This window comes from Ahaetulla prasina, chromosome 2, assembly GCF_028640845.1.
Source record: "Ahaetulla prasina isolate Xishuangbanna chromosome 2, ASM2864084v1, whole genome shotgun sequence".
Lineage (NCBI taxonomy): Eukaryota > Metazoa > Chordata > Lepidosauria > Squamata > Colubridae > Ahaetulla > Ahaetulla prasina.
Window position 1 is genome coordinate 3,576,216 of NC_080540.1, and position 25,742 is coordinate 3,601,957.

Sequence of the window (25,742 nt, forward strand, 5' to 3'; positions counted from 1 at the left end):
CACCCTACTTGTACCCCCACCCTCACCCTCCTGGGACTTACTTTACGAGGATGTAGCGAACCGTCAGTTCCTTTGCCTACTTGGGTGCCTACAGAGGCCTAAAGTGAGAGAAATAGATGATCAATAGTGGGAAATCTGGCACTAGTGATCTCACATGAACTCGCACTACACTGCTTCAGGCCTCTGTTCTCTGCTAACCAAGGCCTGCACGAGCTCCAGGGCAAAATGCTTTCGAAACAAAGGGAAGGTCTCTTTGTTTTCAAAGACTTTTGTCCTGGATCTCGTGCAGTCCTCAGTTTGTAGGGAACACAGGTCTAAAGTACTGCAGTGCGAGATCCCGCAAGATCATTAGTGTGAGATCTTGCACTTCTCGTCTTGTGTGATCTCACACTAAAATAGTTTAGGCCTCCGTTTTCTGCAAACGGAAGCCTGTACCAGATTCGGCCAAAATGCCCTTGCCAACCGATGAGTACTTTGGGGCAGCGAAATAGTCATTCTTGAAGCCTCCCAACCTTTCCAATCTCAATGGATTGGAATCTCATTTACAAGCCAATGGGAAGTTTCAAGCAAAGAAGTTTGCTCCAAAGTCTCATCGCTGGGATCAAGGAACGAGCCGAGCAGGAGTCCTGCTTGCCAGACAGATGCCATGGAGCAGCTGCTCCAAGGTACACCGGGGAAGAAAGAGCTTGTTTCAAAATTGTTTCAGTTCTCACAGGTCTCTGCTGAAATTAATCCACCCCAATAAATCTTAACTTTTCTCCTTATTCCTCTTTGGATGTTTTCCCTGATTATTCTGTGGCTTAAAACAGACTTTCGAGTGAGATTTGCAGATTTTTAGATAATTGTAAAGAAAGAGATGTTTTCTAGATATTTTCAAACCTTTCAGGACTCATGAATATAGAAGTCATTCTGTCTATATCACACCACTATAAGCATGCAAACATAAAACATAACAGAATTTTGGAAAAATTCAGAAGGAAATTCACTTGACCTTCTACGGTTTGATATTTTTCTCTAACCTTGGTATCATTTTCATTTCTCTTTTGCTTTGAAGGTAATAATGGGCAGGAGAATCAAGATTCCTGGGAACTGTTCCAAGTGAGCAATGCTAAAGATGGAACAGGAAAGTTTGGAATTCAAATGGAATTAGAAACCCATGATAGAAACCAGTCAAATGATTGGAATCAGGAAAGCTCATCTTCCACCGATGCTCCGATGCAAAACTTTCTTGCTCAACAGGAAAAAAGAAGGAAAAAATATATTGGGATAAGTTTGAAGCCAATCAAAGCTAAATTACAAGTAAAAGAACACTATTTAAGCCAAAACAAAGGAGAAGATGCTATAAGAAGACACAACAGACAAAGTTACAATGGGACATTCATTCCGTCTCTTGGAAATAACTTTCTTACATCTCAAAAAGTGATTGACACAGAAGAGAAGCCTTACCAATGTTTGGAATCTGGAACATATTTTGAAACAAGCCGGCAATTTACTTCCCATGAAAGGATTCATACTGAGGAGAAGCTATACAAATGCAGAGAGTCTGGTAACAGGTTCAGAAGACGTAGTAATCTTATTTCCCATAAAAGGATCCACTCAGGAGAGAAACCGTATAAATGCATGGAGTGTGGAAAGACCTTTCCTCAAAGAGGTAATCTTATTCGCCATAAGACGATCCACAAAGGGGAGAAGCCGTATAAATGCACGGAGTGTGGAAAGACCTTTGCTCAAAGACATAATCTTATTCGCCATAAGACAATCCACACAGGGGGGAAGCCATATAAATGCATGGAGTGTGGAAAGACCTTTGTTTATAGTAATGGACTTACTATCCACAAAATGATCCACACAGGGGAAAAACCATTTAAATGCATGGAGTGTGGAAAGACCTTTGCTCAAAGAGGTCATCTTATTCGCCATAAGAGGATCCACACAGGGGAGAAGCCATATAAATGCATGGAGTGTGGAAAGATCTTTGCTTATAGTAATGTACTTACTATCCACAAAATGATCCACACAGGGGAAAAACCATTTAAATGCATGGAGTGTGGAAAGACCTTTGCTCGAAGAGGTTGTCTTATTTCCCATAAGAGGATCCATTCAGGAGAGAAACCATATAAATGCATGGAGTGTGGAAAGACCTTTGCTCAAAGAGGTCATCTTATTCGCCATAAGATGATCCACACAGGGGAGAAGCCGTATAAATGCATGGAGTGTGGAAAGACCTTTGCTCATAGTAATGGACTTACTCTCCACAAAATGATCCACACAGGGGAAAAACCATTTAAGTGCATGGAGTGTGGAAAGACCTTTGCTCAAAGAGGTAATCTTATTCGCCATAAGATGATCCACACAGGGGAGAAGCCATATAAATGCATGGAGTGTGGAAAGACCTTTGCTTATAATCATCTTATTTCCCATAAGAGGATCCACACAGGGGAGAAACCGTATAAATGCATGGAGTGTGGAAAGACATTTACTTGGAGGTATGGTCTTACTTGCCATACCAAAATCCACACAGGAGAGAAACCATATAAATGCATGGAATGTGGAAAGACATTTGCTCGAAAGCAAGATCTTACTTGCCATAACAAAATCCACACAGGAGAGAAACCATATAAATGCATGGAATGTGGAAAGACATTTGCTCGAAAGCATGATCTTACTTACCATAACAAAACCCACACAGGAGAGAAACCATATAAATGCATGGAATGTGGAAAGAGCTTTGCTCGTAATAGTAGTCTTACTTCTCATAAAAGGATCCACGCTCGGAAGGAAATATATAATAATAGCAATTCCACTTATACTTATATACCACTCCATAATGCTTTTGCAGCACTCTCTGAGCAGTTTACAAAGTCAGTATATGGTCCTCAGCAATCTGGGTCCTCCTTTTACCGACCTCAGAAGGATGAAAGGCTGAATCAACCATGACACTGTGAACATCAAACTCCTGGCTGTGGGCAATTAGCCTATAGTTCTGCATTCTTACCACTGACCCACCATGTCTCTATAGATTTTTTTCTGTATGCATATTGTGCCTTTCTGATCCAAATGAGAGAAGGTTGCATCCAACAAAATGAAATTTAATGTGGAGAAAAGTAAGATTTTACACCTCGGCAGGAAAAGCAGATTACCTGAAACCTCACTCAAAAATAGTAACTGTGAAGGGGTCCTTGGAGTCCAAATGGATGATCACTTAAGCATGAATCTCCTTTGGGCGGCAGCAGCTAAAAAAGCAAATACAGTCCTTGGTTGTATAAACAGTGGCATAAAATCAAAAACACATGAAGTATTAGTACAGTTTCATAAAGTCTTAGTAAAACCACACCTGGAATATTGCATCCAGTTTGGGTCATCACATTACAAAAAAGATGTAGAAACTTTGGAAAAAGTGCAAAGAAGAGCAGCTAAGCTGATTAAAGGCCTGAAGACTAAAACAAGAACGGTTATAGGAACTGGGCATGGCTAGTCTAGTCAAGAGAAGGACCAGGGGACACAGGATAGCAGTGTTCCAATATTTGAGGGGCTGCCACAGAGAGGAAGGAGTCAAGCTATTTTCCAAGACACCTGAAGGCCAGACAAGGAATAATGGATGGAAACTGATCAAGGAGCGATTCAACCTAGAAATAAGGAGACATTTCCTGACAGAACAATCAACGAATGAAAAACCTATGCCAACAAATAAAGACTATGTAACAATTATCACATCAAACAAGAAGAAAACCTATGCACAAAATCCACCCGCGCTTTCTATAATTTGGTAAACAACAAACTTAATTTTTTTTAAACAGCAACAACCTGAATCCAATATTTCCCAGTCGTACTACAGACAATTTCAATGATTACGGTGATCTTTTACATATTGGTTTTATAGAAGACAACGTTGAAAAGGCACTATGCGGGCTTCCGATGGCACCGTCTTGCTGAAGACGGTCTTTTTAGACCGCCAGCCCCACGATTGCGTAAGAGCTGCTAAGACAGCATAGATCAGCAGTCTAGCAGCTCGGAAACCTCCATCTCGGGAGAAGAGGGGGAGATGAGCAATCAGGTGGAGGTAGAGCTCCCTAAATAGCCCCAGGAGTAATTCATGGGGCTTGAAGGCTGCTAAAGAACATTGAAAGGAAAAGATTATAGAACTGTGCTAAGAAAATAATTAGAAAACTGTTTTTACTGACTTTATTATTGCAACTACAAATATAAAAGATGGCATCTAAACAAATAAAACCTGGTCTTTCTAAAAGTGCTGGAGGTTCCCCAGCCCATACAGCTGATCCAAAAACAGTGAATTTGGAAGCTTTACAAGACTCTTTGAAAGAATCTCTGAAAGAATCTCTGAAGGAAGCGTTAGAGCTGCAAACATCAGTTATTGAGGAGAAATTCAAGGAAATTACAGAGGAGATATCAGAAGTTAAATATCTGGTTGAGGTAAGAAATAAAGACATTAGAGATGACATTGTGTTAGCGTTTCAAGGTTTGGCAACAAATATGGTCCAGCTGGATGAAAGGGTGGAAGAAATTAGTCAATCTAATTTGAATTTGGAAAATAAAATGGAGGAAGTTCAGACAAAGGTAGACAGGGCTGATGAAGAAATGATTTTGCTACAATATAGATCTATGGAATTTGCATATAGACCAATATAGCTTTTGAATACTGATTATAAGATTTTTGCTAGAATATTAGCAAATAGACTAATGTAGTTATGAGACAAATTATTCATAATGATCAATCAGGATTTATAGAAGGTAGATAAATGAAATATAATGTGAGACAGATTGTAAATGTATTAGAATATTTGGATAGGAACAACCAGGTCCCAGCAGCGCTCTTTTTTTTGGATGCTGAGAAGGCATTTTATCGATTGAATTGGCAATTTTTATTTAAAATATTAGAAAAGATGCAATTTGGGGAACATTTTACACAAGCAATCAGAACAATATACCAGAGACAAACGGCACAGTTAATGATTAAAGGTAGCTTAACAGAAGCTTTCAGAATTAAAAAGGGGACAAGGCAGGGATGTCCTTTGTCCCCATTATGATTTATTTTAACTTTAGAAGTTCTACTGAATAAAATATGTAGGTCAAGTAAAATAAAGGTAATTAAAATTAGACATCAAGATTATAGGTTAAGAGCATTTGCAGATGACCTGGTTGTTGCCTTATCTCAACCAACACAATCGGTTATATTTATGATGGATATATGGGAATATATCAATATGGGAAGGTATCTGGATTTAAGGTGAATCAACATAAGACAAAGATAATAACAAAATATGACTATAGACCAAAAGGAAGAATTGGAAAGAGCAATGGGATTTGAAGTAGTGAAAAAGGTTAAATACTTAGGAGTATATATCACAGCCTCAAACGTGAAATTATATAAAAATAATTATGAGGTGTTAGGGCAAAAAGTGCAGAAGGAATTGGAGAATTGGAAAAAGCTACAATTATCATTGCTGGGAAGAATAGTAATAAAAATGAATGTTCTGCCTAGGTTCTTATTTCTGTTTCAAATGATACCAATACTTAAAAAAGATGCAAATTTGCAGGAATTGCAAAAAGGGATTAATAAATTTATTTGGATGGGTAAGAAACCGAGATTGAAACTAAAAATAATACAGGATATACGTGAAAGAGGGGGTCTCAAAATGCCTAACTTAAGACTATATTATGAAGCAGCTGTTCTGTCATTAATCAGTGATTGGTTTAACCTAACAGAAGAAAGAATATTGAATCTGGAAGGTCATGATCTTTTATATGGTTGGCATTCTTACTTACTATATGATAAAAAAGTGGATAGGATTTTTAAAAGTCATATACTTAGAAGTGCTTTATTGCGGGTTTGGAAAAGGTACCAATATAAATTAAATTATAAAATTCCCATATGGGCAATCCCTAGGCATGCGATAGAGAATATAAATATAGAACAAAAACAGGAAGTGGTTACCTATAAAGAGCTCCTCTTTATGAAGGAGGGTAAATTACAATTGAAAGCTTTAAATATAATGAGAGAAGAAAAGATAAATTATACTTGGTTTCAATATGGGTAGCTGCAAGCTAGATGAAGACCAAAAAATTGGTATTATGCAACATGAGGAAAATCTAGTAAAGCAAATTAGAGATCAAAGCCAATCGCATATTAAAAGGTTATATAATGCGTTGATAGAAATAGATTCAGAAGCGGAATTAGTTAAGGACTGTATGATAAAATGGGCACAAAATATTCAACAACCTATAATGATGGAAACATGGGAAACAATATGGGTCAGAAATGTTAAATTTACGCAGGCCCAAAACTTGAAAGAAAATGTTTATAAAATGTTTTATAGATGGCATCTAAATCAAAAAAAATTGGCGTGTATGTATCCGAATTTGCAAGCTAAATTTTGGAGATGTGATTGTGATGATGCTACTTACTATCATATATCCTTATGATTTATATTGATATATTGATCATCAATTGTGTTGTAAACGTTGTACCTTGATGAACGTATCTTTTCTTTTATGTACACTGAGAGCATATGCACCAAGACAAATTCCTTGTGTATCCAATCACACTTGGCCAATAAAAATTCTATTCTATTCTGTTCTATTCTATTCTATATGTGGACTTGTAAAAAAATCAAAGCATTTTGGATTAAAATCTGGTAGATTATGCAAAATATTTTGAAGAAGAAGATAAAATTTACCCCACAATTGTTTTTATTGGGTATAACTACGGACTGTACATCAAGAGAGACTAAATTAATTTTAAACTTAATATCAGCAGCCAGACTATTGGTGGCACAATACTGGAAGAAGGAACAACTGCCTACTATTGAAGAATGGACACTAAAAGTAACGAATTTAACAGAAATGGCAAAAATTTCAGCATATCTGAAAGACTATTCACAAGAAAGATATATAGTGGAATGGAAAAGATGGATAGAATATATTCAAAACAAATATCAGACTAAAAAGTATCAAATAGCATATGAATGACTAGAAAGTAATAATTGTATTTGTATACAGTATTTCCTTCTTTTAAAATCTTTTTTTATATGAAATAAGGGAGTTATGGTTCTAGGGGGGATGGGAGTTTATGAATAATTAGCGTATTTTAGCTTATGATTGGTAAATGCTATACCCTGTATTTGCTCTGGGAAGCCGGGAGAGGGAAGGGGGTTGGGCAAAGGGGTGGGTGGGAGGTGGGGGGAGGAGGAGGGTAATTAATTGTTAAAATTGTGGTAAAACTTAAGAAAAAAAAGGGAAAAAAAAGAAAAGGCACTATGCAATCTAAAACCATCTCTATCTATTGGTGGACTATGTGCATACTTCTTAAAAAAGCTTTCCACTGCAATTGCAGAACCTCTAAGCATAATTTTTGAAAAATCTTTCAGTACCAGCCCCTTGCCCTACCAATGGTCACAAGTTAAGGTCACACCTATCTTCAAAAAGGGAGACCCTAGCCTAGTTGAAAATTACAGACCAATCTCTTTATGTTGCGTCACCTGCAAAGTCATGGAATCAATCATAAACCAATCTATTACCCTTCCGCTAGAGACAAACAACCTACTTTCTATCAAACAATTTGATTTCAGAAAAAAATTATCCTGTAATCCACAACTACACATCCCGATCAAGGCAAAAGCAATAGTTTACATAGACGTCTGTAAAGCTTTTGATTCGGTGGTACACGACAAATTACTTCTAAAACTAAAATCCTATGGCATTTCTGGACTCCTACATAAATGGATAGCTGCCTTCCTGTGAAACAGGCAACAAGTGGTCAAATACATTATTACATTGTAAGCCGCCCTGAGTCTTCGGAGAAGGGCGGGGTATAAATGTAAAAAAAAAAAAAAAATAGGAAGCGCTCTATCAAATCCTGTACCTGTTTTGGTGTTCCCCAAGACAGTATTTTAGGTCCACCACTCTTCATACTTTACAGAAATGACCTTTGCGATCATATTAAAAGCAACTGTGTTCTCTTCGCTGATGATGTTAAACTATTCAGCACCACAGTCAATGCAACTACCCTTCAAAAAGACCTTGACTATGTGGCAGATTGGTCTTAACAAGCGGCAATTTCAAATCTCAAGAAACAAATGCTCTGTCTTGCACATTGACAAAAAATAATAATAATCAAAACATAAAATACAAATTAGATGGACATGACCTTATAGATGACCCTCGCTCTGTCAAGGGCCTCTGGTGGCTCAGACTGCTAAGACAGTCTGTTATTAACACAGTTATTAACAATACTGCAGGTTCAAGTCCCACCAGGCCCAAGGTTGACTCAGCCTTCCATCCTTTATAAGGTAGGTAAAATGAGGACCCAGATTGTTGGGGGCAATAAGTTGACTTTGTATATAATATACAAATGGATGAAGACTATTGCTAACTTAGTGTAAGCCGCTCTGAGTCTTCGGAGAAGGGCGGGATATAAATGCAAATTTAAAAAAAAAAGGACCTTGGAGTACTCATTTCTAAAAATCTAAGTGCCAGAGCCCACTGTAACAACATTGCCAGGAAGGCACTAAGAGATGTTAACCTAATCTTGCGTAGCTTCTTCTCTGGTAATATTATACTACTAACTAGAGCATATAAAACATTTGCTAGACCAATCCTTGAATACAGCTCCATCTGTCTGGAACCCACACAAATACACAATACCCACACAAATTTCAGACACAAATACAACCGAGAGTCCAGAGATATTTCACAAGAAGAGTCTTCCACTCCTCTGCTTGCAATAAAATACCTTATGCCACCAGATTCCAAATTTTGGGCTTAGATAACTTAGAACTACGCAGACTTCAATCTTACCTAAGCCTAGTACATAAAATTATCTACCACAATGTCCTACCTGTCAATGACTACTTCAGCTTCAACCACGACAATACACGAGCCAATAATAGATACAAACTCAAGGTAAACCGCTCCAAACTCGATTGCAGAAAATATGACTTCAGCAACAGAGTGGTCAGTGCCTGGAAAGTACTACCTGACTCTAGTTTCTTCCCCATACCCCCAAAACTTTAAGCTTAAACTGTCTATTCTTGACTTCACCCCATTCCTAAGAGGTCTGTAAGGGGCATGAATAAGTGCACCCGCATGCCTATCGTCCCTGTCCTAATATTCCTTTTTTTTTTCTTACTCTTTCCATGTATCCCAATTATGTTTAAACTTTTACCTGTTATCTGATATATGATTGACAAATAAAAAAAATTAAATCAAATTTAAAAAGTATGTAGAGGGATCGGATGTCCTTTTTCTGATGGTGATACCTCCCAGAATGTTGTTTGCCTTCACAGCCACCGGGCCACACTTTTTACTTTTTTGAGTTATCACTTTCTCAGTGCCAGTGTAACTTTTTTCACATAGTTGTGTAAAAAAAGTGCTGCTTGAACTCATTTATTAAAACACAGAACAGCATTGTTCTGTGGTGTCTGTTCCAAAGCTCCGCCCAGGGGTGGATTCTACTTACCTTTACCTCCGGTTTGCAATGCGACTGCGCGTGTGCACTTGCTTCGCTTACACATGCTTCTGCGAATGCACAGAAACGTCCTGATGACATCTGGGTTAGTGGGGGGAGCGTCCCACCAATTTTACTACTGGTTCTTGCAAACTTTTCTGAACCGAGGCCACCCACCACTGGTTCCGCCACACAGGGATCGTAAAAGCAAGTAGTGTCAACTCTGAAAATGATTCTAAGGTTCCCCTCATACATATGCGCTAGTCGTTCCTGACTTTAGGGGACAGTGCTCATCTCTGTTTTAAAGCCAAAGAGCCAGCGCTGTCCAAAGACATCTCCGTGGTCATGTGGCCAGCATGACTAAATGCCAAAGGTTCACGGAACGCTCTTACCTTCCCACCAAAGGTGGTCCCTATTTTTCTACTTGCATTTTTTACATTCTTTCGAACCGCTAGGTTGGCAGAAGTTGGGACAAGTAACGAGCTCACCCCGTTACGTGGCACTAGGGATTTGAACCGCTGAACTGCCAAACTTTCTGATCAACAAGCTCAGCGTCTTAGCCACTGAGCCACTGCGTCCCCCCAAAATGACTCTAGCTGAAGCCCTATTTTTCTTGCTTTGTTTCTTAGTTGCCATACTTAAGGGTGGGTGCAGGGGGAGGTAGAATTTATGGAATGTAGAATGTTTTCCTCCAATGTGCCTGACATAACAACGATAAGGCTGCTGAGAACCAAGGCCAAATTAGCATGACCAACAATGGCAGGAGGCAGTGCTGAGAACTTCATCATCTGCTTGCTTGGCTAATGTGACCTGTGACATGAGGGAGGTGGACAGTATCTATTCTTTCCTTGTACCCAAAATGTGGAAATTATTCAATTTTGCTTTCACCTTTGACCGTGAAGATATGATGTATCCAATAAACCGGATTTTTGAGGAAGCCAAGACCTCAGAATCTTGAATTGGTTGGGAGCATTACTCGGAATCCTGACAAGTAGTTTTATTAAGGCAAAGCGGTGGTAGGGAAATGTGGTGGTGTTGTTAGTTGCAAAGTCATGTCCGACCCATCGTGACCCCATGGACGACGTTCCTCCAGGCCTTCCTGTCCTCTACCATCTTCTGGAGTCCACTTAAGCTCATGCCTACTGCTTCAGTGACTCCATCCAGCCACCTCGTTCTCCGTCATCCCCTTCTTTTGCCCTCAATATTTCCCAGGATTAGGCTCTTCTCCAGTGAGTCCTTCCGTCTCATAGGTGGCCAAAAAATTTTTTTTCTATTTGAATTTATATCCCGCCCTTCTCCGAAGACTCAGGGTGGCTTACAATGTGTTAAGCAATAGTCTTCATCCATTTGTATATTATATACAAAGTTAACTTAATTGCCCCCAACAATCTGGGTCCTCATTTTACCTACCTTATAAAGGATGGAAGGCTGAGTCAACCTTGGGCCTGGTGGGACTTGAACTTGCAGTAACTGCAAGCAGCTGTGTTAATAACAGACAGACTTAGTCCGTTGAGCCATCAGAGGCCCTAATATATATGAAAAATATTTCAATTTCATCTTCAGGATCTGGCCTTCAAAGGAGCAGTCAGGGTTGATCTCCTCTTGGACTGACCGGTTTGATTGCCTTGCAGTCCATAGGACTCGCGGGAGTCTTCTCAAGCACCAGAGTTCAAAGGCCTCAATTCTTTGGCACTCAGCCTTTCTTATGGTCCAACCTTCACAGCCACACATTGCAATTGGGAAAACCATAGCCTTGACTATACGCACTTTTGTTGGCAGGGTGATGTCTCTGCTTTTTAGTACACTGTCTAGATTTGCCATAGCTCTCCTCCCCAGGAACAAGCGTCTTTTAATTTCTTGGCTGCAGTCCCCATCTGCAGTGATCTTGGAGCCCAGGAAAATAAAATCTGTCACTACCTCCATTTCTTCCCCATCTATCTGCCAGGAATTGAGAGGGCCGGATGCCATGATCTTAGTTTTCTTAATGTTGAGTTTCAAGCCAACTTTTGCATTCTCCTCCTTCACTTGCATCAAAAGTCTCTTTAGTTCCTCTTTGCTTTCTGCCATTAGAGTGGTATCATCTGCATATCTGAGGTTGTTGATATTTTTCCCAGCAATCTTAATTCCAATTTTTGATTCATCTAGCCCACTTTCTCATGATGTGCTCTGCATATAAATTAAATAGGCAGGGTGATAGTATACAGCCTTGCCGGACTCCTTTCCCAATTTTGAACCAATCAGTGGTTCCGTGTCCAGTTCTCACTGTTGCTTCTTGACCCGCACACAGGTTTCTCAAGAGACAAATAAGATGGTCCGGTGCTCCCATCTCTTTAAGAACTTGCCACAATTACTTGTGATCCACACAATCAAAGGCTTTAGCATAGTCAATGAAGCAGAAGTAGATGTTTTTCTGGAACTCCCTAGTTTTCTCCATGATCCAGCGTATGTTGGCAATTTGATCTCTAGTTCCTCTGCCTCTTCGAAATTCTGCCTGTACTTCTGGTAGTTCTCGATCCACATACTGCTGGAGCTTAGCTTGTAGGATTTTAAGCATAACCTTACTAGCATGTGAAATGAGTTCAATGGTGCGATAGTTTGAACATTCTTTGGCATTGCCTTTCTTTGGAATTGGAATGTAAACTGACCTTTTCCAATCCTGTGGCCACTGTTGAGTTTTCCAAATTTGCTGGCAAATTGAGTGTAGCAATTTACTGCATCGTCTTTTAAGATTTTGAATAGCTCAGCTGGAATATTGTCTCCTCCACTAACTTTGTTGTTGCTCACATTTCCTAAGGCCCATTTGACTTCACATGCTAGGATGTCTGGCTTGAGGTCAGTGACCACCCCATCGTGGTTATCAGGGATGTTAAGCTCATTCTTGTATAGTTCTTCCATGTAATTTTGCCATCTCTTCTCAATCTCTTCTGCCTCTGTTAGGTCCCTGCCATTTTGGTCCTTTATTATGCCCATCTTTGCATAAAACGTTCCCTTCATATCTCCAATTTTCTTGAAGAGATCTCTGGTCCTTCCTATTGTTTTCTTCTATTTCTTTGCACTGTTCATTTAAGAAGGCATTCTTATCTCTTCTAGCTATTCTCTGGAATTCTGCATTCAACTGGGTGTATCTTTCTCTTTCTCCCTTGCCTTTCACTTCCCTTCCTTCCTCAGCTATTTGCAAAGCTTCCTCAGACAGCCATTTTGCTTTCTTGCCTTTCTTTTTCTTTGGGATGGTTTTAGTTGCTACCTCTTGTACAATGTTGCGAACGTCCGTCCATAGTTCTTCAGGCACTCTGTCTATCAGATCTAATTCCTTAAATCTATTTGTCACCTCTACTGTATATTCTATTTGTCACCTCTACTGTATATTCATGATTTAGTTCATACCTGAGTGGCCTGGTGCTTTTCCCTACTTTCTTCAATTTAAGCCTGAATTTTGCAAGGAGAAGCTCATGAACTGAGCCACAGTCAGCTCCTGGTCTTGTTTTCACTGACTGTATAGAGCTTCTCCATCTTTGGCTGCAGAGCACATAGTCAATCTGATTTCTGTGTTGACTGTCTGGTGATGTCCAGGGAAATGTGGATGCATATTAAGTTCTCATAGCTAGGCAGACTACTGGCCAACCCAGGCAGTCCCTTAATTACTGTAATTGATTAAGTGACCAATCAAAGTTACAAGTTAACATTACAAATGATCAATCAAGAAGGAAGATCTTTGGAAAGCAATGGGGACCAAAATAAGATGAAATTAAGAACTACTTAAAAAAAATACTTCAGTTCTTTCTCATGAAACATGCAGAAATGCAAATGGGAACTTTCTCTGGAATATCAAAATACCAAAAATAATCCAATCTGCCAATAGCTCACCGTTAAAATGAGGGGTCCTTGGTGCTCTCTGACTTGATTGTTTTGTTGCAGACGTTTCATTACCCAAACTAGGGAACATTATCAGTGCACCAGCCAACCGGAGGGCTCCAAGGACCCCTCAATCCAACCTGTGTCCGCTGTGTCAAATTAAGATCTGAGTCAATCAGTATGAATGTAGAAACAGGAAACCTCTTTCGGTCAAAGACCTCTTTTGATGAGATAGAATAATGACAGATGTCAATGTATTGTGTGGAAAAAGCTTCCGGGTAAACAATTTGGTTTTTCATAGAAGGGCCAGAATGAACAGACGCTGAAACAAATGCAGGGGGAAAATATATTTTTCAAGCATTAGGGCCATATTTTTGTTTTTTTATGGTTTGCCATAACATTAAGGTAACTTAAAATTAAATAAGTATCAGTCGTAAAGTTCTCTTCGTTGCATGATTAAAAATTAGTAACCCACTAAAGTCTTTGGATGGCCTGGGGGGGCATATTTCAGCTGTTGCTCAGTTGAAGCTCTTTTTTCAAATATGGATTATTAAAGGTTCAGTGTCAAACTGGAGAGAAAAAGAAAGAAAAATCAGATGTTTTTAAAGTGGATTTTGAGGGAAGCGAGTTCAAATCCTCCAGAGATATTTTTCTCCATCTCCACAGACGATTCCTGGACACCAAAGAGAGGAAGATGGAGAATATGCCGCCTCTGAAAACCACAAAGCTTTTCCTGGGCAGGGAGGAATTGTGAGGGGCTTTCCTCCACAGTCCCGTGTCCATTATCTCTGCCCTCTCCCTTCCCCTCAGGCGCGCCTCTGTTTCCCGCCCTTTCTACCATCCTGGCACTCTGCCCCTAATCCACCAGATGGCGCCCGCTGCTAAGAGAAGGCAACGTCAGGCGATTCCCGATTGGTCCACTGGAAGACGAATGTCACAGCTGCCTTTCCAGAGGAGGCGGCAACGGGACTGACGTCACAAACGCTTGCTGCTCTAGGACCCCACACTCGCTCTCCTTAACTCCTGGGGCTCCGCAGGAGGCGACGAGGCTGCGGCAGAGTTTGGCTGGGGAGATCCAGACGTTCTTCGGGTGAGGGTGGGGGGGCTCTTCCTGGTCCCATGCTCCCCAGCCGCCCTCTCCATGCAGGAAGAAGCGGACCTCCAAAGCAGCAGCAGCAGAAGAAGCGGGGATCCCAGGAAGGAGCGGGTGGGTGGATCCGGCCACCCTTCCTTTACCTGTGTCCGAGGAAGAGTCCTTTGAGTCATTTGGAGTTGCTCTGCAGGAGAAAGAAAGGATGGAGACACAACCTTTGGGAAAGGAGGGAGCCGGAAAAGGCCCCTCAGCTGCTCAGCCTGGGAAGCTCTGGACAAGGACTGGGCAGAAGATCCTGGAGGAGGAAACCATCCCCCCTTCAGAAGTTCAGCCCTGGAATTTCATCCAATACCGGGAGGCTGAGGGTTCCCGAGGACTTTGCAGCCGACTCCATGACTTTTGCAGGCGATGGCTGAGACCAGAAAAGCACACCAAAGCCCAGATGCTGGACCTGGTGGTTCTGGAGCAGCTCCTGTTCCTTCTGCCCCCAGAGATGGAGGGCTGGGTGAGGGAATGTGGAGCAGAGACCAGCTCCCAGGCGGTGGCCCTGGCGGAAGGTTTCCTCCTGAGCCAGGCGGAGGAGCAGAAGGAGCAGGTTGAGTTGCAGGTGAGACACTTTAGGGAGCTCAAAAGGAAATAAAGAATGTGTTTGAATACTTCTCCCCTCCTTCCCAAACTTCTCTGACATTCATAATATGTGGCAATGTCCCATCAATTCTTGTAGAATATAGTTCCATTGTTTTCTCACTCAATCACACAGATGTATATTGGGGGCTTTGATGTCATGTTCCAAATATAAGAATCCAATTTATGTCATGTGATGTACATTAATTCTTTTTTTTTCTTCCTCCTATTGGAAGGGCTGCACTGTTGAGATCAGAGATCCTGAGGGAAAGAAGAACCCTTCAAATTCCCCTCAGGAGCTATTTTTCAGGAGGATCCCTTGGGAAGATCAAAGTCAGGACACCTCGGGAGGTAATCAAAGATCCTCAGATTACCCATCTGTCTTACCTTCACTCTCTCTTCCTTATTGAATACATCCTCCTATTTTACTAATTATGTATTTTGAAATTATTTATTCTTTACAGAGAAAAAAAGCATGAAGTTTTCTGGTTTTTCTGGCAGAGATCAAACAGCGATTGAACCTCGAAATCAAGTAAGAAAGGGGAAAAAAATAAATTTTTATTCTCCCTTCAGGAAGTGAAGCGGGTGTGCAGAGGGCTCTTTCCTTCTATTTCCCCCCCTTGTTTGGCCTGGATTACTTTTGTCTCCTTCCGCAACATGGACAGCAGAATAGCAGATTCAAGTTGCTGTCAGTCAGAATAGCTTCCTCTTCTCTTGTTCTGCTAGGTACTTCTCCAAATTTGAGTTTACAAGAAGCAATTTTTAAAAAAGTCCTTCAAGAATAAACGTATCACAGTGGCAGCAACTGCTAGAGACCCCATTTTTTGGTGTAGTTCTTTGATTAGGAATTGTGCAAAACTAATTAAAAATAACTAAATACTCCCATGGCCACATTACCATTTTTGAAAAGCTTTATTACCTGTAGTTCAAAAATAAGCAAATCATATCAAAAAATAAAGCACACTATTAAAATCTTAAAGGAGGGCCGTGTTGAGCATATAAACACGGTACTTTGGGCTACAGAATAATTTCCAATCCTCTGATTTGCGCCTCAATTAAGAGATCAAATATTCCTGCTTTGCAAAGGCTGAGATTTTCACAGGGAGTTTTCTCTTCTTTGTTTTCTTCCATTTAGCCAATGTCTGAGACTACTAGATCAATCAATGATAGACAGAGCGATAGATTAGTTGATCCAGATTTGGGATTACTTTGCTGAAAGGCACTGAATTTTTTGCAAAATAAATGAACTTGATAAAACTTTCCCCAAATACTTATTCAATCAAAGAAATTTTCAGAATTGTCAGTTTTATCACATAAAATTAGGACATGTGTGATTCACAGCATTTAACTTGGTGCATATTTTTGGTTTCAAAATTTGGAAACAATGGAAAAGAATAACAGAATTAGTAGGGACCTTGGAGGTCTTCTAGTCCAACCCCCTGCTCAGACAGGAAGCCCTATAACATTTCAGATATATGGCTGTTCAATTTCTTCTTAAACATCTCCCGTGTTGGAGCAACTACAACTTCTGGAGACAAGTCATTCCATTGATTAATTGTTCCCACTCACAGAAAATTTCTCTTTAGTTGTAGGTTGGTTCTCTCCCTGATTAGTTTCCATCCATTGCTTCTTGTCCCGCCTTCAGGTGGCAGCCCCTTAGATATTGGAACACTGCTATCGTGTCTCCCTAGTCCTTCTTTTCATTAAACTAGACATACCCAATTCCTGCAACTGTTCTTTATATGTGGTACCTTGCTCACTAGTAGTAACTGTGAGAGGGATCTTGGAGTCCTAGTGGACAACCATTTAGATATGAGCCAGCAGTGTGCAGCAGCTGCTAAAAAAGCCAACACAGTTCTGGGCTGCATAAACAGAGGGGTAGAATCAAGATCACGTGAAGTGTTAATACCACTTTATAATGCCTTGGTAAGGCCACACTTGCATTCGGTTTGGGTCGCCACAATGTAAAAAAGATGTTGAGACTTTAGAAAGAGTGCAGAGAAGAGCGACAAAGATGATTAGAGGACTGGAGGCTAAAACATATGAAGAACAGTTGCAGGAACTCGGTATGTCTAGTTTAATGAAAAGAAGGACTAGGGGAGACATGATAGCAGTGTTCCAATATCTCAGGGGTTCCCACAAAGAAGAGGGAGTCAAACTATTCTCCAAAGCACCTGAAGGTAGAACAAGAAGCAATGGGTGGAAACTAATCAAGGAGAGAAGCAACTTAGAACTAAGGAGACATTTCCTGACAGAACAATTAATCAGTGGAACAACTTGCCTGCAAAAGTTGTGAATGCTCCAGTTTTTTTAAAAACTGTTAGATAACCATTTGTCTGAAATGGTGTAGGGTTTCCTGCCTGGGCAGGGGGTTGGACTAGAAGACCTCCAAGGTCCCTTCCAACTCTCCTCCTTCTCCTCCTCTTCTTCTTCTCCTTCTCCTTCTTCTATGTTTTAGCCCGCAGTCCACTAATAATTCTTGTTGCTCTTCTCTGCACTCTTTTTCTAGAGTCTCAACATCTTTTTTATAGTGTGACCAAAACTGGATGCAATATTCCAAGTGTGTTCTTACCAAGGCATTATGAAGTGGTATTAACACTTCATGTGATCTTATTTATTTATTTATTTATTTTTTCATATTTTTATACCGCCCTTCCCCGAAGACTCAGGGCGGTGTACAGCAGAGAAAACAACAATAATCCAAATTTTTTTTAAATACAATACCAAGTTTAAAAATCTACTTTAAACGCTGTATGATTAAAAATATTAAATAAGAAAATTACAAAAAGATAAAAACCCCTGTTAAAAGCCCATTAAAAACCCACAATATTAAAATCAATCAGGCCAACCCCGCTTGGTGAAAAAAGAAGGTCTTGAGCTCGCGCTTAAAGGTCCGAAGATCAGGGAGAAATCGGAGTCCCACCAGCAACTCCTTCCACAGGGCCGCAGCCCCCACAGAGAATACTCTTCCCCTGGGGGCCACCAGCCGACATTGGTTGGCCGACGGCACCCTGAGGAGGCCCTCCCTGTGAGAGCACACTGGACGCACCGGACGATGGGAGGTAACTGGCGGCAGCAGGCGGTCCCGTAAATATCCCGGTCCCATGCCATGGAACGCTTTAAAGGTGATGACCAACACCTTGAAGCGCACCCGGAAGACCACCAGCAACCAGTGCAGCCTGTGCAGGAGAGGTGTTACATGGGAGCTAAGAGGTGCTCCCTCAATCCCCCGCGTGGCCGCATTCTGTACCAGTTGGAGCCTCCGGGTGCTTTTCAAGGGGAGCCCCATGTAGACAGCATTGCAGTAATCCAGACGGGAAGTGACGAGGGCATGAGTGACTGTGCATAACGAGTCCCGATCCAGGGAAGGGCGTAATTGGTGAATCAGGAGGACCTGATAAAAAGCTCCCCTGGCGACGGCCGTCAGATGGTCTTCTAAAGACAGCCGTGCGTCCATGAGAACGCCTAAATTGCGCACCGATTCCCTGGGGGCTAACGATTCGCCCCCCACAGTCAGCAATGGGGTAAGCTGGCTGTGTCAGGACGCTGGTATCCACAGCCACTCCGTCTTGGATGGGTTGAGTTGGAGTCTGTTCGTCCCCATCCAGACCTGAACGGCCTCAAGACACCGAGTCATCACATCGACGGCTTCGTTGGGGTGGTTCGGGGTGGAAATGTACAGCTGAGTATCGTCAGCGTACAGCTGACAACTCACCCCGAAACCACGAATGATCTCCCCCAGTGGCTTCATATAGATGTTGAACAGGAGAGGTGAGAGAATCGACCCCTGCGGCACCCCACAAGTGAGTTGCCAGTGGATCTCTGCCCCCTGTCAACATTGAACGGGTCGGAGAGGTAGGAGAACCACCGAAAATGCTGCCTCACCCCAAACCCCAACTGCGGTAAGATACCATGGTCGATGGTATCAAACGCTGACAAATCTAACAGGACAAGAACAGAGGAACAGTCTGTCTGCCTCCAGAGATCATCAACCAACGCAAAGCCGCCTCTGTGCTGTACCCAGGCCTGAAGCAGACTTCTAGATAAACAGTTTCCTCCAGGTACCAGGAAACATGCCACATTCTCAACAACCTTCGCCAAAAGCGGAGGTTGGAGACGGACGATAATTAGCCAAAATAGCGGGTCCAGGAAGCTTCAAGGAGGGTCACCACTTTTTCAAGGCGGAAAGACTCCGCCAAAGAGCACTGGTAATTCCCTGAGCCATTCGTAACCTCCTGGGTGGCCAGTACCAGCCAGGAGGGACACGGGTCCAATAAACATGTGGTGGCATTCAACCTCCCCAGTATCCTGTCCATGTCATCGGGAGTCACAGAGTCGAACTCAGCCCAAACAATGTTTTCAAGACGTGCCTGCGTCATCCCACCTGGATCCACCCAATCGGCGTCCAGCCCGTCCCAGATCTGAGCGATTTTATCGTGCAGATAACTTCCAAATTCCTCAGCACGTCCCTGTAAGGGGTCCTCCTGAGCCCCCTGAAACAGAAGGGAGCGGGTCACCCTAAACAAGGTGACTGGGCGGTTATCTGCCGATGCTATAAGGGCGAAAAGTATTCTTGCTTTGCTGTCCCTATTGCCACTAGATAGGCCTGAATATGTGACCGAGCACTAGTGTTCGGTCAGATTTGGAACGGCTGGCTCTCCAAGCGCTCTCTAGGCGTCTTTTCCAGCGCTTCATCTCTCTCAGCTCCTCAGTAAACCAAGGGGCCGGTTGAGAGCAGTGCCGGGTCAGAGGCCGCATAGGCATGACGCGGTCCAGAGCCCCCGCCGCCGCCCTTTCCCAGGTGGCAACGAGTTCTTCGGCCGATTCGTGGGCCAGATCCTCAGGAATCGGCCCAAGCTCCGTCAGGAACCTACTCGGGTCCATCAGGCGCCTGGGACGGAACCACCGAACTGGCTCCGTCTCCCTGCGGTGAGGGTTTGTGGTTTGAAAGTCCAGGCGAAGGAGAGAATGATCTGTCCATGGCAGGGGAGTGATGTCTAAATCCCCCACATCCAGGTCATTCAGCCACTGTCTCGAGACGAAAATCAAGTCCAGCGTGTGTCCCCCAGTGTGTGTGGGCCCATTCACTAACTGGGTCAGGTCCAAGGCTGCCATGGAGGCCATGAACTGCCGAGCTGTCGACGATGTCTCGCCTACCGACGGCAGATTGAAATCCCCCATGACCATAAGTCATATCAACTGACTCTATCACATTGAGCAGCTCAGGCAGGGCTGTCACGCGGCAGGAGCCATTTATGTGATCAGTAAGCCCACCTGTACCTCGGCCCCACCGCACAAAGAGAGACTCACCATCTGCAGGACAGAGACCTCCCTCGCCCAAACTCTATTAATAATAGAAAATTGCCTTGAACCTCGGCTGATGAAATGCACGGAAACCCGTGGACACATTTCAACGAGGGACATTCGCCCAACCAGGTCTCCGTAATGCCCATCAGGTCCGCATCTTGAACCAGATCTGAAATGAGGGGCCTTATTAACGACGGACCTGGCATTGCATAACAGCAAGGTCGTGGCCCTGAGGAATCTGACCACTGGGAACAGGAAAGCAGCGGACCAGATCTTGTAAAAACATGGGTTTAAACATGATATGATCTTGATTCTATCCCCCTCTTAATACAGCCTATGATTGGGTTGGGGGTGTTTTGGCAACTGCTGGCTCATGTTTAAGTGGTTGTCTACTAGCCCAAGATCCCTTTTTCTATTGTTGAGCCAGGTATCACCTATTCTATGCCCATGCATTTGGTTTTTCTTTCCTAAATGTAGAACCTTACATTTTTCATGGGTGTTTTTCATTTTGTTATATGGAGCCCAATCTGTTGATCCTTATATATCTCAAGCTTATCTTCTGGAGTGTTGGTATTCCTGTAAATTTGGTCTTGTCTGCAAATTTGATGAGTTCCCCTTCTATCCTCTTGTCTAAATCACTGATGAAGATGAAGAGATCTTGCAAATCCTCCTGTTCTGTTCTTTTTTCTGTGTTCAGGAGTGTCTGGTGTCCTTCAAGGAGGTAGCTGTGTATTTCTCTGAGGAGGAATGGTCTCAGCTGGATCCTGACCAAAAAGCGCTGCATTTGGAAGTCATGCTGAGTGTCCGGGACCCGATGCTGGCGCGTCCTAGGCTCGCGGGGTTGGAGGCCACAGGCGCGCCCATTAAGGCTTTGGATTTATAATTGCAGCAGCCTGGTGGTGAACAGGGAGGTGAGAAGAATTGAGGAATGAAGAAGGAGGATATCGGCAACGTGAGTGGAGTACTCCGGAGTGGGGGTTTTCTCAAATAACAAGATTACCGGTTTTGTGGAGCTCTGGAGAAGAGGTGATGGAGAAATTTAGGAGGGAGGGTTTGAGGCCCCTCCTCTGAGGAACAATGGTGGCGTCCAGCTTCCGCCTTCACTATGAGAATCTTGATGACATCACTTCCCTTGACTTCCTGGTTGACTAACTGTACTCTGGACTCGTTGCTCCTGTGAGTGCCCCTGGTGGATCCGGAGGAAATTATAAGGATACTGTTCTGAGGACTTGAAAATTTTTTTATGGCAAAGGTCAGAGACCAACTGCTGGAGAAATGGAGAATTCTGGAAAAGTTATCTAATATGGACAAAACTGGATGAAATAAGAGCAGAAATTGTGACTATCCAAAAGGATAAGCAGAAAGTGGAAGGTCTGGAGGGTGAGATGGGCACAGAAGAGATGCTGTGCTTGGACTACAGATGGATAAAATGTCTTATTTCCTTAGGTTTCAAAATTTGGAAGAAGTGGACCAAGAAGACTTGAGAGATGTTGTGACTAAACTGTTGGGAGAATTTCTTGGGAGAGGTGTTGATTTTATGAATTGGGATGTGGATCGAGTTTATAGAGTTAATTCACATGCACGCACGCATGCAGTTCCTAGAGAGGTTCATGTCAAATTTGTGAAAAGAGAGACGAGAGATGAAATTCTTAGAAAACATAGGAGTGGGGCACTGACTTATAGGGGCAGGAGATAGCCAATCAGAGAGTTCAAGAGGACAGATTAGAGATTTCTTAATAAAAACTAACTATAATCAGATATCATCTCCCGGAAAGGAAAAGGAAAGTATCTGGCCTTCTGGTACCCCAAGGAAGTTAAGAGTCAATGTGTCTTTGCTTAGATGCTTTTGGGCCATTCTTTATCTGTATTTTTCCATTTCTATTTGAACTTATCTGTGGAGGCTGAGAAGAATGGAGTGTGCTTTTATGTATCCTCTGGAGATCATATGTTATTTGTCCTCTGAAACCTCCCCAAATTGTGTGAGAACAGAACTTTCATGCTCAGGCCATGGAGGAGGATTCTCCCAATCCAAGAACAAAGGCCTCTTGAAGTGTGCCTCAGGGCATCCTAGGGTACAGGTGATTCCTCAGTTACGACAGTTCATTAAGTGCCCATTCCAAGTTACGACCTGTCTCCCAAGTACTTAAGACTCAGTCCTGAAATTACAAATGTTACAGCACCATAGCCGTCTTACAAATGACAGCAGAGGCATTGCAACAACAATCACCCTACTTGTACCCCCACCCTCACCCTCCTGGGACTTACTTTACGAGGTTGGAGCGAACTGTCGGTTCCTTTGACTGCTTGGGTGCCTACAGACACCTAAAGTAGTGAGAGATACACAAAATCAATAGTGGGGAATATGGTACTAGTGATCTCACATGAACTCTCACTACACTGCTTCAGGCCTCTGTTCTCTGCTAACCAAAGCCTGCACAAGCTCCAGGGAAAAATGGTTTGGAAACAAAGGGAAGGCCTCTTTGTTTTCAAAGACTTTTGCCCTGGATCTCATGCAGTCCTCAGTTTGTAGGGAACACAGGACTAAAGTACTGCAGTGCGAGATCCCGCAAGATCATTACTGTGAGATCTTGCACTTCTCGTCTTGTGTGATCTCACACTAAAATAGTTTAGGCCTCCGTTTTCTGCAAACGGAAGCCTGTACCAGATCCGGCCAAAATGCCCTTGCCAACCGATGAGTACTTTGGGGCAGCGAAATAGTCATTCTTGAAGCCTCCCAACCTTTCCAATCTCAATGTATTGGAATATCATTTACAAGCCAATGGGAAGCTTCAAGCAAGGAAGTCTGCTCCAAAGTCTTATTGATCAAGGAACGAGCGAGGAATCCTGCCTGCCAGACAGACGCCATGGAGCAGCTGCTCCAAGGTACATCGGGAAGAAAGAGCTTGTTTTCAAAATTTGGAAGAAGTGGACCAAGAAGACTTGAGAGATGTTGTGACTAAACTGTTGGGAGAATTTCTTGGGAGAGGTGTTGATTTTATGAATTGGGATGTGGATCGAGTTTATAGAGTTAATTCACATGCACGCACGCATGCAGTTCCTAGAGAGGTTCATGTCAAATTTGTGAAAAGAGAGACGAGAGATGAAATTCTTAGAAAACATAGGAGTGGGGCACTGACTTATAGGGGCAGGAGATAGCCATTCTGAGGCAGATTCCCAGACAGGTACGTGAAATGAGAAAGAAATATTACTTATCAAGCAAATTGTACCAGAAGGAGTGGGCTTCAGATGGCTGATGCCAGAGGGATTGATGATTTTCCGGGAGGGCATTACGAAAAAATTAGTACAATGGAGGCTGCGGCCTGTGGAGGAACACAAAGCCCTCCTGGATTTAGATGACCCAGGAATTGAAGAAGGGAGGTTATAGACCATGGGAGGCGGCTGCTGTTGCCCTGGAGTTGGGTCAGGCTGAACCCAGAGTTCTGAGATCCAAAACTAGGAAGTGAAAGATATTTGGTATTGTGTTGGTTTCCTTATTCTCTTCGTATGATATTCTGATTATTCTTGACCCTTCCTTATTGTGTATGTAAGATTGAAACTTAGCTACTCAGATCACCTGCTTGCCATATGGCTGTTGTATGTGTTTAAAATTTGAGTAAAATTCTTCATGTATAAGAAAATGAAATTTACCATACCTGATATGTATTTGCATAAAATTTTTTGACCAATAAAAACTATTGGAAGTCATGCTTGAAAACCATGGGAACGTAGTCTCTCTGGGTAAGCGTCATTTAGTCCCCAATCATAAAGTTCAAGAAGACAGATTAGTGATTTTTTAATAAAAACTAACTATAATCAGATATCATCTCCCGGAAAGGAAAAGGAAAGTATCTGGCCTTCTGGTACCCCAAGGAAGTTAAAAGTCAATGTCTCTTTGCTTAGATGCTTTTGGGCCATTCTTTATCTGTATTTTTCCATTTCTATTTGAACTTACCTGTGGAGGCTGAGAAGAATGGGGTTTGCTTTTATGTGTCCTCTGGAGATCATATGTTATTTGTCCTCTGAAACCTCCCCAAATTGTTTTAGAACAGAACTTTCACGCTCAGGCCATGGAGGAGGATTGTCCCACTCCAATTCAAGAACAAAGGCCTCTTGAAGTGTGCCTCAGAGCATTCTAGGGTACAGGTGATCCCTCAGTTACGACAGTTCACTAAGCAACCATTCCAAGTTACAACCTAACCGTCTTCCAAGTACTTAAGACTCAGTCCTGAAATTACAAATATTACAGCACCATAGCCGTCATTCACACTTACAAATGACATCAGAGGCGTTGCAACAACAATCGCCCTACCTGTATCCCCACCCCACCTCTGCTGGGACGTACTTTACGAGGATGTAGCGAGCTGTTGGTTCCTTTGCCTGCTTGGGTGCATACAGAGGCCTAAAGTAGTGAGAGATACGCAAGATCAATAGTGGGAAATCTGGCACTAGTGATCTCACATAAACTCACACTACACTGCTCTAGGCCTCTGTTCTCTGCTAACCAAGGCCTGCACAAGCTCCAGGGAAAAATGGTTTGGAAACAAAGGGAAGGCCTCTTTGTTTTCAAAGACTTTTGCCCTGGATCTCGTGCAGTCCTCAGTTTGTAGGGAACACAGGACTAAAGTACTGCAGTGCGAGATCCCGCAAGATCATTAGTGTGAGATCTTGCACTTCTCGTCTTGTGTGATCTCACACTAAAATAGTTTAGGCCTCCGTTTTCTGCAAACGGAAGCCTGTACCAGATCCGGCCAAAATGCCCTTGCCAACCGATGAGTACTTTGGGGCAGCGAAATAGTCATTCTTGAAGCCTCCCAACCTTTCCAATCTCAATGTATTGGAATATCATTTACAAGCCAATGGGAAGCTTCAAGCAAGGAAGTCTGCTCCAAAGTCTTATTGCTGGGATCAAGGAACGAGCCGAGCGGGAATCCTGCCTGCCAGACAGACGCCATGGAGCAGCTGCTCCAAGGTACATCGGGGAAGAAAGAGCTTGTTTCAAAATTGTTTCCGTTCTCTCAGGTCTCTGCTGAAATTAACCCACCCCAATAAATCTTAACTTTTCTCCTTATTCCTCCTTGGATGTTTGCCGTTATCATTCCCTGACTCAAAACAGACTTTGAGTGAGATTTGCAAATATTTAGATAATTGTAAAGAAAGAGATGTTTTCTAGATATTTTCAAAGCTTTCAGGACTCATGAATATTGAAATCATTCTGTAAAACCTAATGGAATTTTGGAAAAATTCAGAAGGAAATTCACTTGACTTTCTATGCTTTAATCTTTTAGTGTAACCTTGTTATCATTTTCATTTCTCTTTTGCTTTGAAGGTAATAATGGTCAGGAGAATCAAGATTCCTCTGAACTGTTCCAAGTGATCTATGCTGAAGATGGAAGAGGAAAGTTT

At 42.4% G+C, this 25,742-nt stretch overlaps 1 protein-coding gene and 1 pseudogene across 1 annotated transcript in view; both read left to right on the top strand.

Annotated features, from left to right (window-relative positions):
* The window catches only part of LOC131192845 (zinc finger protein 493-like), a 44,508-nt gene that overhangs the window by 14,931 nt on the left and 3,835 nt on the right, over positions 1-25,742 (top strand). Inside the window, exons 6-7 of the mRNA XM_058172396.1 lie at positions 1,055-2,769; positions 23,518-23,521. Coding sequence (XP_058028379.1) covers positions 1,055-2,769; positions 23,518-23,521 — 1,719 coding nt within the window. The remainder of the gene's footprint in view (positions 1-1,054; positions 2,770-23,517; positions 23,522-25,742) is intronic.
* Positions 1-25,742, top strand: part of LOC131192752 (zinc finger protein with KRAB and SCAN domains 7-like) — a 94,361-nt pseudogene that overhangs the window by 14,892 nt on the left and 53,727 nt on the right.